We start from the raw sequence: 15,613 nt of genomic DNA, 5'->3' as shown, positions 1-15,613 counted from the left end.
CATTAGGCCCTGAAGAAAACCACCTACTCTGATGAGCAAAAGTTCAATAAACACCCTTGGATTTGACTCTAAGAGACCGCATGAATATTTGGGGCGGGCCGCCCTGTCACAACGCACAGAAAATACATTCAACTTTTTGTTGAAAACGAAGAATACAATGTGTGGTTATTTGCTCATTGTGACTGAGCACTGATCTTAATGTAGTGATTCAGTATAAAAACATGTTCATATTTAAACCCATGGCATAGTAATTAAATCTATTAGTTATTCACATGGATATCGGAGCGGTCTTGCACATCACAAACTAATTTCAAAATCAAGATCTAATATTTTCAGTAAGCGCTCTAGAAGCCGGTTATCCAGCCATAGATAACATTGATTTTTACCAATACAGGTTAAAGAACATATATAGGAAGATCAAGAAATTGGGCCCACTATTTTGAATGTAAATGATACACTACTTTAAGGCAAATTGCTTAATTCCAGATAAGTAAAGACAAAACGGAGCCCAAGCCTTTCCGGGTAACATTGCACTGCCAAGATCCCTCCAGACTCGTCCAACCAATAAAAATAATGTTTCCCACCATCTGAACATTGGATAATTTAGAGCTGAAACTCCACAAAACATCAACATGAATAAAAATGTGTGCTGCCTGTTTTGTGTGACGATTGTACGTTTTAGGCACAAATCACTCACCTGGAAATGGATGCCTTGAAACTAGTTCTTCTGGAAGCCCCAACTCTCTTCCTAAAGCTCGGACCTCATCTTTATGAAAATCCTTCAGTGGCTCTATTACTTTACCCTACAAAAGGAAAACAAGATTGCATTTTAAAAATTGTCAAATATATTTCTGCAGCATGGGCTTAATATGTCATTTCCCATACAGGTAACTTTCAAATCGATAAGGCCACCTTTTTTTTCAGATTCACCTGGAAAAATCCATTAGGTTTAAAATGACACTTGATACATTTCTCATACATGGGGAAACAGGTAGTATGCGAGATGAAAAAAAGTCTAAGCACCTCTTGACATTACCAGAAGTGACACTTTACTGTAGTCAAAATTGTAACACATTTTGTTAATTTCTCTGCCAGCATTACTTTATAATATAAACAGAACATATATGTGCAACATGTGTGTATCTAATGCAGACCTCGATCTCCAGTCTATATCTCAGTGCTACAGACCGATATCAGATGTTTATTTCCAAACGCAATGATAATCGTTTTATCGACTTTGGAGGGGTGAGCAGTACTGTTAAGATTTGAGCCTATGACCATTAGGTTAAAAACTGAAAGCATTTTTTTATACAGAACTTCATACAAAATTCCTGTAATTCCCAAGTGCTTTATCAACAAGCATTACTCAATTTTGGATGGTACTTGATTTGTCAACTAACAGATGAAAATCCCAAGCAACAAGCCATTAATACAGGCTTCAAAATACAGGAAAAGCTGTATACCTATGGCACCTTACAAAGTGGAATGTTTCCAACCTAGTGGCCAGAGGGTAGACAGCTGGTGCAAATGGCAAGGAAAGGAAAAGTTGCTCACTGTAGCGAGTACAGTATTCCTAAACCATAGTTCCCTTTCCTCCATACTGTACGGGCATCCATGTTAGGGGACAGGACTGGTACCTTTTTCCATGCAAAAATTCAGATTTCACCTTTACATTACGCATATGTGGGTCTGGCTATGGGCTTGTCCAAGCACCATTAACCCAGCCAAACGGACTTGATACTGTCAAGTACACTTTTTTAGGGCTGGGGAGGAGGGGGGTTGTATGGAGAAAAGAGGACTATGGACATGCAGTACAGTGGTCACTTTTGTTAATAACCTTTCCTTATTCCCATGTCCCATCCCCTTTCCTTCCTACTGTATGGGTGATTTCAGTGCATCTAATAAGACAGGAGAAATATTACTCCAGGTCAAATGGATGTGAAAACATTACTTTAAACTGCTTGTCTGAGGGCAGCATCTGCTCTGAAGCCAGTAGCCATGCAATAATATTCACATAACACTGAAGGCAAGGCCGATTTAGCAGCCATGCCTAGGTCCCAGGAAGCATGCTTCTGAAAAGCTACTCCATCTGCTTTTCCTCTCACAGCGTGGGCATGTATTGCTGCTGGTGGAGCCTTCCTCTGAATTGTGTATGCCTCATTACCGACACCATCAACCTAGCGGTAGATGCCTTAGAAGCTTGATTTCCCAGGGAGGCCCCTCCCCACCCCTCACCCCCTTTACACCGAAAGTGATGAAAAGCACATGTGACCTTCAGAAGTTTTTGGTTCCAAGGCAGAATGTTGGCATTCACCTGACATCAAGACAGTGTTGAGCCTTTTCTGCATCGGATTGTGGGTTAGGAAAACCATTTCATAGTTCAATTTCCTGATTGATATGGAACACCAAACGTATCTTAAGTAGGAATGTGTCTTTATGTAAAAGTGTATACGGCTCAGATGCAGCCAAGGCCTGGATCAAGGTTTTCCCTGTTACTATCTTAATGTCAACTGATGCCATTGGCTTGAAAGTGAACCCTTATGGTCCTTTATTTAGGTAACACGTCATACGATGACTGGGATGCAGAATAACTTACACCAAATAAGAAGACCGACTCAGGAAGTTGGCAAAATGTCTTTCTCTCAATGGTTTAATTTTCAATTATCTAAAACCGTGAGTTAAACGGACATCAACGGACGTCGCACAGCATGTCTCAAGACATTTCATAATAAAAGCATTCTTGTATAGCAAAAACACATACTTGACCTCATACTACGTGGCAAACAAGAAAAACCTACATGGGATTGTGGTTGGCTTAAAGGGAACATCCAAGTATAATTTCTTTATAGGGACGGGTTGTGATTGGGTCTCTACATTCAGGTGGACAACTTATGCCCACCCCTATTGCAAGTCATCTTCAGTAATTACTAAATACACAGTACGATATTGGCTATAAAACTATAAGGCCCTTTGTTATATGGCTTTCTATAATTGGTTGGCACGCTTGTACGCTTCTGGAACATTCGACTCACTAGCGCACGTAAGCTTGTACCGCCAGGTGTCAGTGGGTGGACTTGGCCTGGGTCTCCCCACGCAATTAGCCCTATATCTCTCATCACTCATGACATCCGCCATTCAGATTGTCTTTGAACTTGTCCTTGCGAAGTATCACTGCTCCCAATACTAAAAGGCGGTATGGGTACTTCTTGTACCAGTTCTGGTCTGTGCGCCCCAACTCCTATTTCCATCCTTGGCTCACGTGATGGGACACCGTTAATCGGCCCATTTAACTGTCTTAAAATGAAGAAACTTGGCACTCATGGTGTTCTTTCTTTGCAACTTAACAAAGGATGCCTCGGCGCCTCACGTTCACTGTTCTTCAAGGACTGATAACCAGTTTTGGCTGCTTCAGCCTTTGACATCAGGCCAGACAGCCTTCTTGGTCTTGCTTCGAGTTCCAGCTAATTCTTTGCTGCGACACACCTAATAGCCATTAATCCTTCTTTCTTCATGGGTCTTTTAAGCTTACTAAAATTGTGATCTCGAATGTCCAGAATTCTATACAATGACGGCACTGCCTGCAGTCTATTCACTACGTATAGCTAGCCTTTATGATTACTTGGTCTACTTGTGTTGCTGCATCTTTACAGTTAGAACACAGCTTGCATTATCTGCAGTGCTCCTTCACATGTGCAATCTTTAGTCCTCATTTGAAAGATTACTTGATTCTTTATTACGTCATCAGATTCTATAAGGACTATACATTCTTTTCTTCAGCCTCTCTTCTCAGTGCATCACGCTCACTTCTTGCGATGTCACCAGCCTCTCTTTCTCTCATCTTCATATTCCCTCACGGACTGCTTCCAAGAGATTGTCATCTCTACGAGGGTACATCATATAGGGTTTTCTTAATGGATACCTTGTCTCGAAGACTCTTTGCGGAATAGTACAGTTACTGTTATCAAACTTGGCACACCTTCTGGTTTCCAGCATACAGGTAGTAGAGAGGTGTAACTTCCTGTAGAGGCATCCGACTCGTCTTCTACAAAAGGTTTGTGCACCAGGGCTATCAGCACAATGTTCAGATACCATGGAGGATGTTTGATTTGAGGTAAACGCTACCTAACCCCTCCAGATACTTTATCACCACTGGGTTTGCAGAGGAGAATGTCATCTAGTCCCTATTGCAGCCAAATATTTATGACACATGTCTACCTGCACCGCCTGACTCAGTGAAATAAGCTGGACATTAATCAAGGAGGAGAGAGAGTTCACGTCTTTCTTTTTCCCCAGAAAGAAAAATGTGTCAATTTTCTTTTGGATTGAGCATGAACAAAATCCTTTCTGGCTTGCTTAATAATTTGTATGTTCTCCTGTGACATACCCAAATGTCCCAATGCCAATTTTTCAGAAAGCATACTACTAGCGCTAGAGAGACGGGCGGACCAATGCACATTCCTGCTGAGTCAGCAGTTGCCACAACGTAACCTCCAGTCTCAGAGGCCCCAGGGTCACCAGATTATTGAGGTCTGAAAACCAGACCTTGGAATGCCAATATGGTGCCACAAAATGAATTGCACAACCGGCCGACATGCACAATTTCAGGATAACCCTCTGTAGAAAAGGGGTTGGAAGAAAGGCATAGCTCCCCAACAGACCTTTGCCTTTTGTTAGCAAAGTAAAGTCCACTTGAGGTAAGACTCTATAAAACTATCCCTTGGTATACATGTATTAGGGAAGATTGTATGCAGTACCCTTTGGGTGCACTACAACAACAGTGACCTCCTGGCAATAGGAACCCAACCTTTGGTATAAGTCTGGACTACACAGGTTGGTAGCGGGTTGAGCAGCCAGGCTTATCTCAAGAGGGGTCAATGTGAGTTGTAGGGGAGTTAGAGATTCACAGTGACAAGTATTCAAATACACTCTTACACACAAGGTTTCTTGATTAAACAATTATTAATTTATTTAACAGTCAGTTAGAATAAGCTTTCTTCAGAAGGGAGCAATATAAAGCAACACACACACTTCAGAAATACACACTTTTAGTTTTCTAAATCAGCAATTACACATTTGGGATGCCACACAGGCACTACCTACACCCTCCGATTACTTCAATAGCTAGGGTGCTGTTGCCATTAATATATTACCGTTGTATTTAGAATATTCTTGGGAGTAGTGTTTAAGAGAAGAGAGTTCAGAATAAAACAAGTATTCACACAGTTATTCTTAAGTAGGTAAGTACTTTCAAAACAACCCCCAATGCCAAGTCAGTTAAGCCTTTCCTGGAAGGAAGGCAAAACACATAAGCAGAAGAGATAAGAGTCATTCAGGGAGCCAGGCCAGCCAAAGTTAACAAAAGTCAAGGTGAACTGAAGCACTTCTTGCAGGTAAGTAGAAAGTCTTTTCCAATGTTTAAAAAGTCTTGGTAGAATAGAAGAAATCAAAGTAGGGCCACAAGCTGGTTAGGCGTGTGAGGTAAAGAAGCTGTAAGCAACTCTACAAGAGCAACCGAGACAAGTCTCCAACGAGGACTAGTAAGGTTGCCCAACAAGAGGTAAGGTCCCTCAGACTTTACAGTACCTTTAGGTTGAAGAAAAGTGCAGCAGATGACTTCTGTTCCTGTGCAGCTCTGCAGATCCTGGTGTTCCTGGGCCTCAGTCGTGGGGACAAGAGGGAGGAAATCTGCAGACTCCTGCACTACAATGGGACGGTCACCGCTCGCAACCGGCAATCTTCAAGTGGCACTTTGGTGTTTCAGCTCCTCGTGTCTACCGCAAATAGCAACACTGTGGTTTCTGGCTGTCGAGATGGACTTTCCTTGCATCTGGTGTCCCACACTTTGTTGAGGGGGCTCAGACTCGGTCAGTCCTGCTTCCTGGGAGTCCGGAGGATCTTCCTGGAGCTCTTGGCCAGCTTAAAATCAACGCACACAATCTCGTGTTCCTCTCCCTGGCTATTCGGTTCCTGCAGCAACTGCAGTGGAATTTCAACCAGCTCCGAGAGGATGTCCAGGTGGCTTACTTTGGAGTTGATTGGTCCCACCAACTCAAAGGGAGAAGTCGTCCTTGCAGGGGCTTCTCTGTCGATACGAATTTGGAGTTTCAGCACAGCACCAGGGCTTCCCCGGGAAAACCAAGGGTCCAGGAGTTGCAGCAAGCGTCTTCGGAAAGTTCTACTTCGGATTCCTACGTCCAGTGGTCGACTATGCCTTCCAAGCCAAAAAGCCTCACCTTTTATGCATGTTTCTCCCATTCATTCCAGCCTAGCTGTCAGTCACCCAATCACCTAAGAGTGCATTCCGTTTTCCTAGGAGACTAAGCACAGGGAGTTTCGGGCACCTCCCTTGCTTCCTGCCTCCACCAGACACCCTGGAGCCAGAGGCAGGCTTCACTCCTGAATCCAGCCAAAGGCAAAATTAACAAAGGGACCAAACCTGGTTTGGCACGCAGAGTAAATCTCAAGAAGGACCTTTCCACAAAGAAATGTTAAAAAAAGAAGACTGGGGCCATTTTGACAAAAATGGCACCCATGTGTGCTTTGCCGTGGCTGCGAACGCAGCCCGCGGTAAAAAACACACAATGGAATTTAAAAGTAAACCACTGCAAGGGACATGGAAAACTCAATATGGGCATCAGGCCCGCACAAGAATGGAGGGGTGGGAATACTATATAGGAAATCCCTGAGCCTCCAAATAGACCACATACATAGAGATAAAGAGGGCAGGTTCGTAGCTCTGAAAGGCAGAATGAGAACACGTAAGGTTACTCTCTGCTCTGTATATGCCCCGAATCAAGCCCAATCCACCTTTTTCGAACCATTGCTCGATTTCCTAGAGGACTGGCGAGAGGTCACCCTGATTTGTGGGGGAGACTTCAATGTAGTGGCAGAAAGAGAAAAGGATTGGCTCTCAGTGGCACAGAATGTCCATCCCCCCAGCCATTTACAAGGCGATAGATTTCGAAGCTTGTTAAGAGAACACCACCTAATTGACTCCTGGCGCACAACACACCCAGAGGACAGGTCATACACCTTCTACTCTCCCCCGCATCAAACGTTCTCAAGAATAGACTATATATTATTGGGAGCAGAGGAGGAAAGTGCAATCTTGACATCCACCATAGAAATTGTAGCCTGGTCAGACCATGACTTATGCACTGTAGAGCTAAACCTCGGCCCATTGCCCAAACCCGAGCGCAGATGGATTTGCAATGACTTCTTGTGCAGAGATCCAATATTCAAAGAAACCCTTGCAGAAGCCATCACTAATTATTTTGAAGTTAATAATGTTAATGACATGCCACTAAACACAGTTTGGGAGGCAGGAAAAGCCACAATTAGGGGGCTCCTCATAGCAGAGGGTGCAGCCAAAAAAAGGCTCAGGCAGCTCAGAGAGGGGGAATTGAGAACAGAGATAACATCTCTAGAGAAAACTCGGAGGCAGAATCCAACTCACGAGGTAGACTTAATAAATCAAATCAAGGGACTTGGGGGAGAACCGAGAGACATATGGCAGGGCAAGGCACTCTCGCAGCTTAAGTACCTAAAGGAGAAGTTCTTCGAGAAGGGGGATAAGGCCCACACAATGCTAGCAAACCGACTTAGAAAACAAAGAGCGGAAAGGGCAGTCCATAAGATTAACGACGAATCGGGCTCCCCCCTCACTGGCCCGCAAGACATAGTCAACCGATTTGCTAAGTTCTACTCAGAACTATACACAACAGAGGGAGACGAGCATACCTCGGCTATAAATCCATATTTATCCGCTCTCCCCCGACCAACAATAACGGAAAAACACCTTGGAGCACTAAATAATCCAATCACCACCTTTGAAGTTCAGGGAGCGATTTCTAATCTAAAAGCGGGCTCAGCACCTGGACAAGACGGCTACACACCGGCCTTTTACAAAACCAATAGTACCTTCCTTGACCCCATTCCTCACTAAATTATTTAACTCAATTTTGGAGACGGGTCAGGCACCTAAATCGTTTACTGAATCCATAATTATTGTCATTCCCAAGGAAAATAAAGACCCCCTGGAATGCTCATCATATCGCCCTATCTCTCTCATCAATGTATACGCCAAAATCTACTCTAGCATCTTAGCAGCATGGTTAGCGGTAGTCCTGCCACAGCAAATCCACACCGACCAGGTCGGGTACATAAGGGGAAGGCAGGGAGCAGACAACATCAGGAAGACCCTGGATCTCATGGCGACACTTCGAGAGGTGGGAGAGGGCCCCCTGCTTCTATCGATCGACGCCGAAAAGGCATTTGACCGTGTGGAATGGCCCTTTTTACGGGCAGTACTAAGATGGGTCGGTCTAGGAAGCACATGGATCCAGGGGGCCAAAGCACTCTATCACTCTGCTCAAGCTAGAGTATCTATTAATGGTGTCGCCTCGACGTCATTCACCCTTACACGGGGCACGAGGCAGGGCTGTCCGCTGTCCCCCTTAGTATACGCATTAGTTATTGAACCATTTGCCCAGGCCATAAGATCAAGCCCCCTGATTCACGGAATTCCACGAGGAGGAGAGGAATATAAATTAGCTATGTTTGCGGATGACATTTTATTATACCTCACCCGACCTGCAGAATCCATACCCGCCCTCTTTCAAGAGTTACTCCGTTATGGGGCTCTCTCGGGCTTTAGAGCCAACTTGCAAAAAACCATTGCGGTTCCACTAAAGCCCGACATCGAATCATTAGAGCAATTGAAAGCGGACTGGGGATTCTTGGTGCAGTCCCACTCTGTTAGATACCTGGGCGTAAACATAACAGTTCCCATGTCAGGCCTATTCGAAGCCAACTACGTCCCTCTATGGAAAACCATTCAAGCAGACATACACAGATGGACGAGGTTACCGTTGACCTGGGCAGCCCGCTTCACTTCCATAAAAATGAACGTCCTACCTCGTTTATTGTTCTTGTTTCAATCCCTTCCCATAATAGTACCGGAGCCGTTCATGGCTGCGGTCAAACGAGCGCTCCTAAAATATCTCTGGGCCGACAAGAAACCAAGAATCCCATATTCCACATTGATTCAACCGAAAGAGTCAGGGGGCATGGGGTACCCAGATTTAGAAGAGTATTACAGAGCATCTCAGCTCAGAGTTTTATGAGACCACCTCTGGGAAAACACCGAAAAACAATGGGTAGCCATAGAAAATGACATTTTCGCACCAGTCACATTGGGAGAATGGATGTGGGTCCCTCTGCCAGCAATGACCCGCAGAATAAGAGAACACCCAATTCTGAAAGTCTTATGGTCTCTGTGGCGCCCTTCCCGAAAAATGAAGGGTGTTACGACATGGCCCTCTCCTCTCAGTTTCATCTGGGCCTCTCCCATCCGTGATCTCATAGCAGAGGTACAGCACTTTCAGCCTTGGCTCGACGCAGGGTTAACGCGGGTGGGCCAAATGTGGAGAGAAGGCAAATTTATTTCTTACAAAGAAGCGCGAGAGCCAATGCGTGGTAACGAGGTGACCCCTATGCTATATCTGCAGCTACGAAGTGCCCTGAACGATGCCAGGTGGGGCACAAAGTTAAAACGCCCCCTCACTCCATTTGAGCAGATACTAAGCGTCCCCCAAACAATGAAGGGCCTGATCTCACGTATGTACAGAGCTTTGCTCACGAGGGGCTGCCTGAAACGCCCCCAATCTGAAGCCAGGTGGGAACTAGAGTTAGGCCTCACTGAACAACCAAAAATCTGGGACACCATTTACAGAGCAGTGTGGACATCATCTATCTCAGTCCAATATAAAATGCACAATGCACGCTTACTGGTCAGATGGCATTATACTCCCCAAAGACTGTCCAGGATGTTTCCCGGTACGTCTCCACTCTGTTGGAGAGGATGTGGTGAAACCAGTGATTACTGGCATCAATGGTGGAGCTGCCGAGTAGTGCAGACGTACTGGAAGGAGGTCTTGGGCTGGATACAAGCCATAGATGGAATACCCAGGAACTTAACTCCAATCCTAGTCCTATTCGGAGTAGAATCAGACGGAGAGGACTCCAAGGCAATACTCGCACACATGCCCCGCAATTTAATGTTAGCGGCAAGGGTCTGTCTGACAATAAAATGGAAATCCCCATCCCTGCCCACAAAGAATGAATGGGTCACCAAAGCGCACGCCATCTATGAAATGGAAAGCCTCACAGCAGCAATCCAAGAATCTAAGAGGAACATAAACATGATATGGCTGCCCTTCTTAGAATTCTACTCAGCGCACCGGGATACCATGAGACGAAGCAATAGACATACACCATCATGATCAGCAAGAAACACACAGAAAGCTGCCCCCACTGGCTAGCTAACCCACACAAGATAGCCAACATAGTAAGAAGTTGAGCACTGTACCCAACACGAAAGGTCTCACTTGAAAAAGTTGAAAAAAGCACCACACAATCTGTTTGACAGGACTCGACCATATCTGTATTAGAGCGACTCCAGGGGAAGGAAGGAGGAAGGGGGGGGAAAGGAGGGAGGGTGGGGGGTAAGGGGGAGGGTACAAGTGTCAATTGGGTACTTATGTGCAAGTCATCTTTTTTCGTTATCTGTTTTTTCCATTTTAAGCTTATGAACACTAAGAGCGATCTAAGATACACGCATTAATGTAAATGACATGTACTATTTGATACTTGTTGAAATGCAAAAAAAAATAACAAAACAATAATAAAAATATATTTAAAAAAAAAAGTAAACCACTGCCACCAGCCATTCCGTGGGGAAAGGGTAACATAACATTGTTCCATGAGAAGCTAGACAAAGGGGATACTATGTAACCCTTCCAGCACCCTATTGTGAGATTGTGTGTGCTGTGTCTAGAATGTTACAAACGTAAGTAAAGACAATTTCACTTTACTGCTCTGGGAAACAGTAGTTAATACCAGAGGGTGTTTAAACCGTGGGGAAATCTGAAAGACTTCCCTGTGCCACAGCACTGAAGGTAGTGTGTGACAATGTAAAAGATGATGCCTATGGAGTTTCAGATTTCATAACCAAAAGAAACACATAGATCAAAATCACATCAAAATACACGAGAGAGTGGGAAAAAAGGGTCTCACTCTCTCCAGGTTAAAAAAAATGAAGCCCTCAAAAAAAGTTGCTGGGGGTTTCTAAGGTAGAGGGAATTAGCACATTTCCGAGAATTCTCCCCAACACTCGTCTTCCCCCCCCCCCCCCCCACCCAGACTAAGGGACAGGAGGATTCAATTCACCCCTGGATGTATCTCCTTAATCCAGTCAGTCACTTTCTGGAGAGACCATCAGCATTTTGGTGATTACACCCTGACCTATGTTCTATGGTAAAATCAAACCGCTGTAGGCTGATTGACCATCTTAACAATTTAGGATTTTTCCCCTTCATCTACATTAGCCCTCTCAAGGGTTGGTGATCTGTTTGAATCACAAAAGTAGATACATACAAGTATGGTCTAAACTTCTTCAAAGACCACACAATGGCAAAACATTAACGTTCTATGGTTGCCCACCTTGTTTCAGGCTCCTCCGGCTCCTTCAGTTTCCTACTGATGAAGCAGTGGGTGTTCCCTGCTTTTCTCATTCAGTTGACTCAGAACTGCACCTATACCTGTATTGGAAGCATCAGTTTGTACAATAAAGGATTGGTTTAAATCAGGAGCTCTTAAGACTGGAGCTTGACAAAGGGCCTTAAGTCCTTGAAAATTCTTTACACCACACCCACCCAGTAACCTAGAGCCTGTATCTGTACTGCCTTTGAAGTTAGCTGGGCCAACACCTGCTCCCAATTTACTGCTACTTAATACACGTTTGCTGCATGCGCAGGCTGCTGAAATCAATCTACTATCGTTTAGACAGCCTGAACTGCTGGTCTTAACAGAAGAACAAGTTACTTACCAACTGTAACGTTCTTTCGAATGGATGTTCCTCCCACGTAGTCCTCATCTTGGAACTATCCTTACCTTCAGCTTTGCTGCTTTGGAAAATGTTTTGTCTCCCCCCACCAGGGGGCGCTCCTCTCGAGGTCGTGGCGTTGATGTCCCTCGGAGGCATCCGTCGAGCACCGACGTCATCCGCTGTATAAATGCCTCGAGCGCGCCCGTTGGCTTCAGTTCTGTTTTCTCGTATATTGTAGCCCATGGATTATAATTAATGGCGTGCCTCTTTTGACCCAAGCCTTAAAAGAATTTAGAGTGTAATTCACGTAAACTGTACTGTGGGGTTGGTTGGGACAGTCAATGAGGAATACGTGGGAGGAACATCCAATCGAAAGAACGTTGCAGTTGGTAAGTAACTTGTTCTTTGAATGGATTGTGTCCTCTCACGTATTCCTCATCTTAGATAGACTCCGAAAGCAGTTTTGTCTCGGAGGTGGGAGTACAGAATTTTTCTAATAGTGGACAGAATGGAGTATAGATTTAGCAAACAGACTTCCTTGAGAAGAAGTCGAGTCCAGGGCATAATGTTTTATAAAGGTATGCATGGATGACCAAGTGGCTGCTGCACAAATATCTTGTACAGGGACACCCCTATTTAGTGCTGTTGAAGTTGCCATGCCCCTGGTTGAATGAGCTCTCAGTCCCTCTGGTGGTTCTTTCCCTGCCAATCTATAGCATTCTGATATAGCCAAAATTAGCCATCTAGATAGTGTTTGTTTAGTTACAGCAAGTCCCAATTTGCGGCCATTGTACCCCACAAAAAGTTGATCACACTGTCGTATTTTTGCCAATCTTGAAATATAGAAACTAGGGGGGCGCTGTTGCGCACAACGAAAATGGCCGCCTAGGTGGAGAGCTCCGGCTCATACGAAGTCCTTCTTTATAAAATATTCTGCCAGAACCAACACGGATACCTGCAAACTTCAAAGTATCTTGGCGGAAGGTATAAACCCTGAAAAAGCGAGACGCCCAGGTTGCCAGATGGAGAAATCCATTTTGGACCCTGCAGCGGCTGTGGAGCTGCAGCAGGGCCGCTCAAGAGCTCCGCGCGCTTTCTACTCTGGCCCGGGGTCTTGAGGACAGCGTGCAGGCCGAGTGGGGGAGGGGCGCCTGGGCCGGACCAGAGCGCTGCAGATCGGCTGAGACGAACTTGCTGACACCCTCTCCCCTGAGGAAACACCTATGACTGTCGGCCCCTCTCATGAGGGAGAGGCTCTGCGAGCTGCGGCGGATACCTTCACGGCCCGAATCCTGCATTGGCAGGTGAAGGGGCTGCCCAAAGACAGACTGGCGGTGATGCTCCGCGTCTGCTGCGGACGGGTCCGTGAACACGGTGTACTCTCTGGAATCCGGCATCGCCTTCCCGAGCGACCTGCACGCGATTGGACCTGTGGATCCCAGCAGCAGGAGAGGAACAGAGGCAACATCAGCAAGTGAGTGCAATGCTGCGAGGGTGTGCTGTGAGGGTGACATCCTGGTGCAGGCCTGCGCTGCGACTGCGGGAGGGAGAGGCTGGACGGCTGGTGCCTTGGGGGTAACAAGATCCCTTCACACCACTGGAGGAGGGGTGGCCATAATTACATTGCCAGCACTGCCCGGCTACGGCCACGAGGGCTAGGTGCAGCAATTTGCCTATGCTGCACGGCCACCTCGGGGGAGTGGAATTGGTGGCACCTTACTGGCTGATGGCTAGGCGACACACATTGCGGCCTCCACCTGCGGCCCTCTGGAGGTAGTGGGAGTCCCGTTGCAGCAGACCACAATCGAATGCTGCTCATTGAGGCGAGCTGGAAGCTATATATGACCTGTAACGCATCCTACGCCACGACTGGGGCGACAGCATTGCCCGGTTAACTTACATCTAACTCTTACTGGGTACTAGACTCCTATACGTGGGAGAGCACAGTCCACCCCGAAGTGGTAACCGACACACATGGGCCGCACCGAGAAGGGTGCAGGAGGGGAAAAAAATGACCCAATGGACTCCTTCGCCAGCTCCCAGCCACACGGTGTGGCTGGAGGACCGCCACAGACATCCGACAACCTTGAGACAGATCCTATAGACCGTCTGGCTACGGTGGTGCAGAATGGATTCATGTCGGTCAACATCAAGCTGGATGACAGTGGCGACAATTGGATCTTTGAAAGCGCGAGTGGAAAAAGAGTACATGCATTACGGAAGCGGAGAATAGAATAAGCACGAATGAAGACACAATAACACAACATGGCCGCGATATAGCCCAACTCAAAACGGAACTACGCAAAACACAAAACAAGTGCGAGGATTTGGAATCCAGATCACACAGAAATAACATTCGGATAGTCAGGATTTCGGAAATGTTTGGCAAAGGCTCCATGGAACGACAAGTAAAACACTTGCTTAAGATGGTCCTCGGGACGGAGTCCCTCTCAGACCACTTTCTTGTCGAAAGAGCTCACCGTACTCTTGCACCCCCTCCAAAACCAGGCGCTCCGCCCCGCACCATTGTGGCAAGGCTCCTAAGTTACAGGGACAGGGACACAATACTCTGACTATCTAGTGAGAAAGGATCGCTACAATTCGAGGAAAACGAAATACACATATACCCGGACTTCTCTGCAAACATACAAACACAGAGAAGGTCTTATGAGATGGTCAAGAAATAGCTGAGGTTACGCAATGTGTCATACGCCCTAATCGTCACTGCAAAAATGCAAATTCAACACGGTGGAAGAGCCCACTTCTTTGAAAACCCCTAAAATGCAATGGCATATGTGGAGGCCTCCATCCCACTTCCACCCGGCGATCGGGAGAGAGAACAAAATGCAAGGCCAAGCCCCGGTGAGGAGAGAAGGGACCCAGCAGATGGCTGAAGATACACCATCCCCGCGCAGGGACATTATTTAAGGAACACTAACACTGTTGGTCTGGAACGAACTACGTTGTTTATCGAGTCGTGAAGCCTCCATTGAGGGCAGCCAGATGGCTACAGCAGCTGTCCTTCTGGAAAGGTCCAACAGCTCAGACGTAAGCCTACTGGGCAAGTTATGAATGTTATGGGGCAGCATCGTCAAGTTCAGGGAGATGGTGCGGGTGGAGGGTCAGGGTACAAGAAAATGTTGAGCTATGGGGTTGGGTTGGGGGGGAGAGGGGGTGAGGGGAATGTTGCAAGCCGGCCTTGCAGTTGATGGACGGAAGTTGCTCTGATTTTGAGCTTGGTTTGAAGGTTAAGTGGTCTTGCAGATACGGTTGCTACTCCCACCATATAAACACTGGAATTGGTTGATGCTATGGCTGGTAAAGGCACTCATAGAAACTATGGCACAGATGGGTTGAGAATACCACTCTTGTCCTGGAATGCAAGAGGACTAAACAACCCGATGAAGGCCAGGAAGGTTGGAAATTATGTTGCTAGACATTGCCCCCAGATTGTGATGATACAGGAGACTCATGCAACGGGTGTGGTAAACATGAATATAATGCCCAAATGGGGAAGACATTCCCAGGTAGACGCGCTGGGAAGATCTGTGCTGGTATGGGGGGGGGGGGTGAGATAGCTGGCAAACAATTAACATTGGTTAATACATATGGCCCCAAAATTGACGACCCATACTTTCTTAAATATATATGAAACCCTCAATAAACTCGATGCATCATCCATAATATGGGGCGCGGGGCTTCAATATGGCCCTTGACCCGTTGACA

At 46.2% G+C, this 15,613-nt stretch overlaps 1 protein-coding gene across 1 annotated transcript in view; it reads right to left on the bottom strand.

The window, feature by feature from the left end:
* Positions 1-15,613, bottom strand: part of GMPS (guanine monophosphate synthase) — a 995,590-nt gene that overhangs the window by 403,589 nt on the left and 576,388 nt on the right. Inside the window, exon 10 of the mRNA XM_069618429.1 lies at positions 698-803. Coding sequence (XP_069474530.1) covers positions 698-803 — 106 coding nt within the window. The remainder of the gene's footprint in view (positions 1-697; positions 804-15,613) is intronic.

The sequence above is a fragment of the Ambystoma mexicanum genome, chromosome 10 (genome assembly GCF_040938575.1).
Source record: "Ambystoma mexicanum isolate Mex_15411 chromosome 10, UKY_AmexF1_1, whole genome shotgun sequence".
Classification (NCBI taxonomy): Eukaryota; Metazoa; Chordata; class Amphibia; order Caudata; family Ambystomatidae; genus Ambystoma; species Ambystoma mexicanum.
This window is presented reverse-complemented; position numbering and strand designations above follow the sequence as displayed.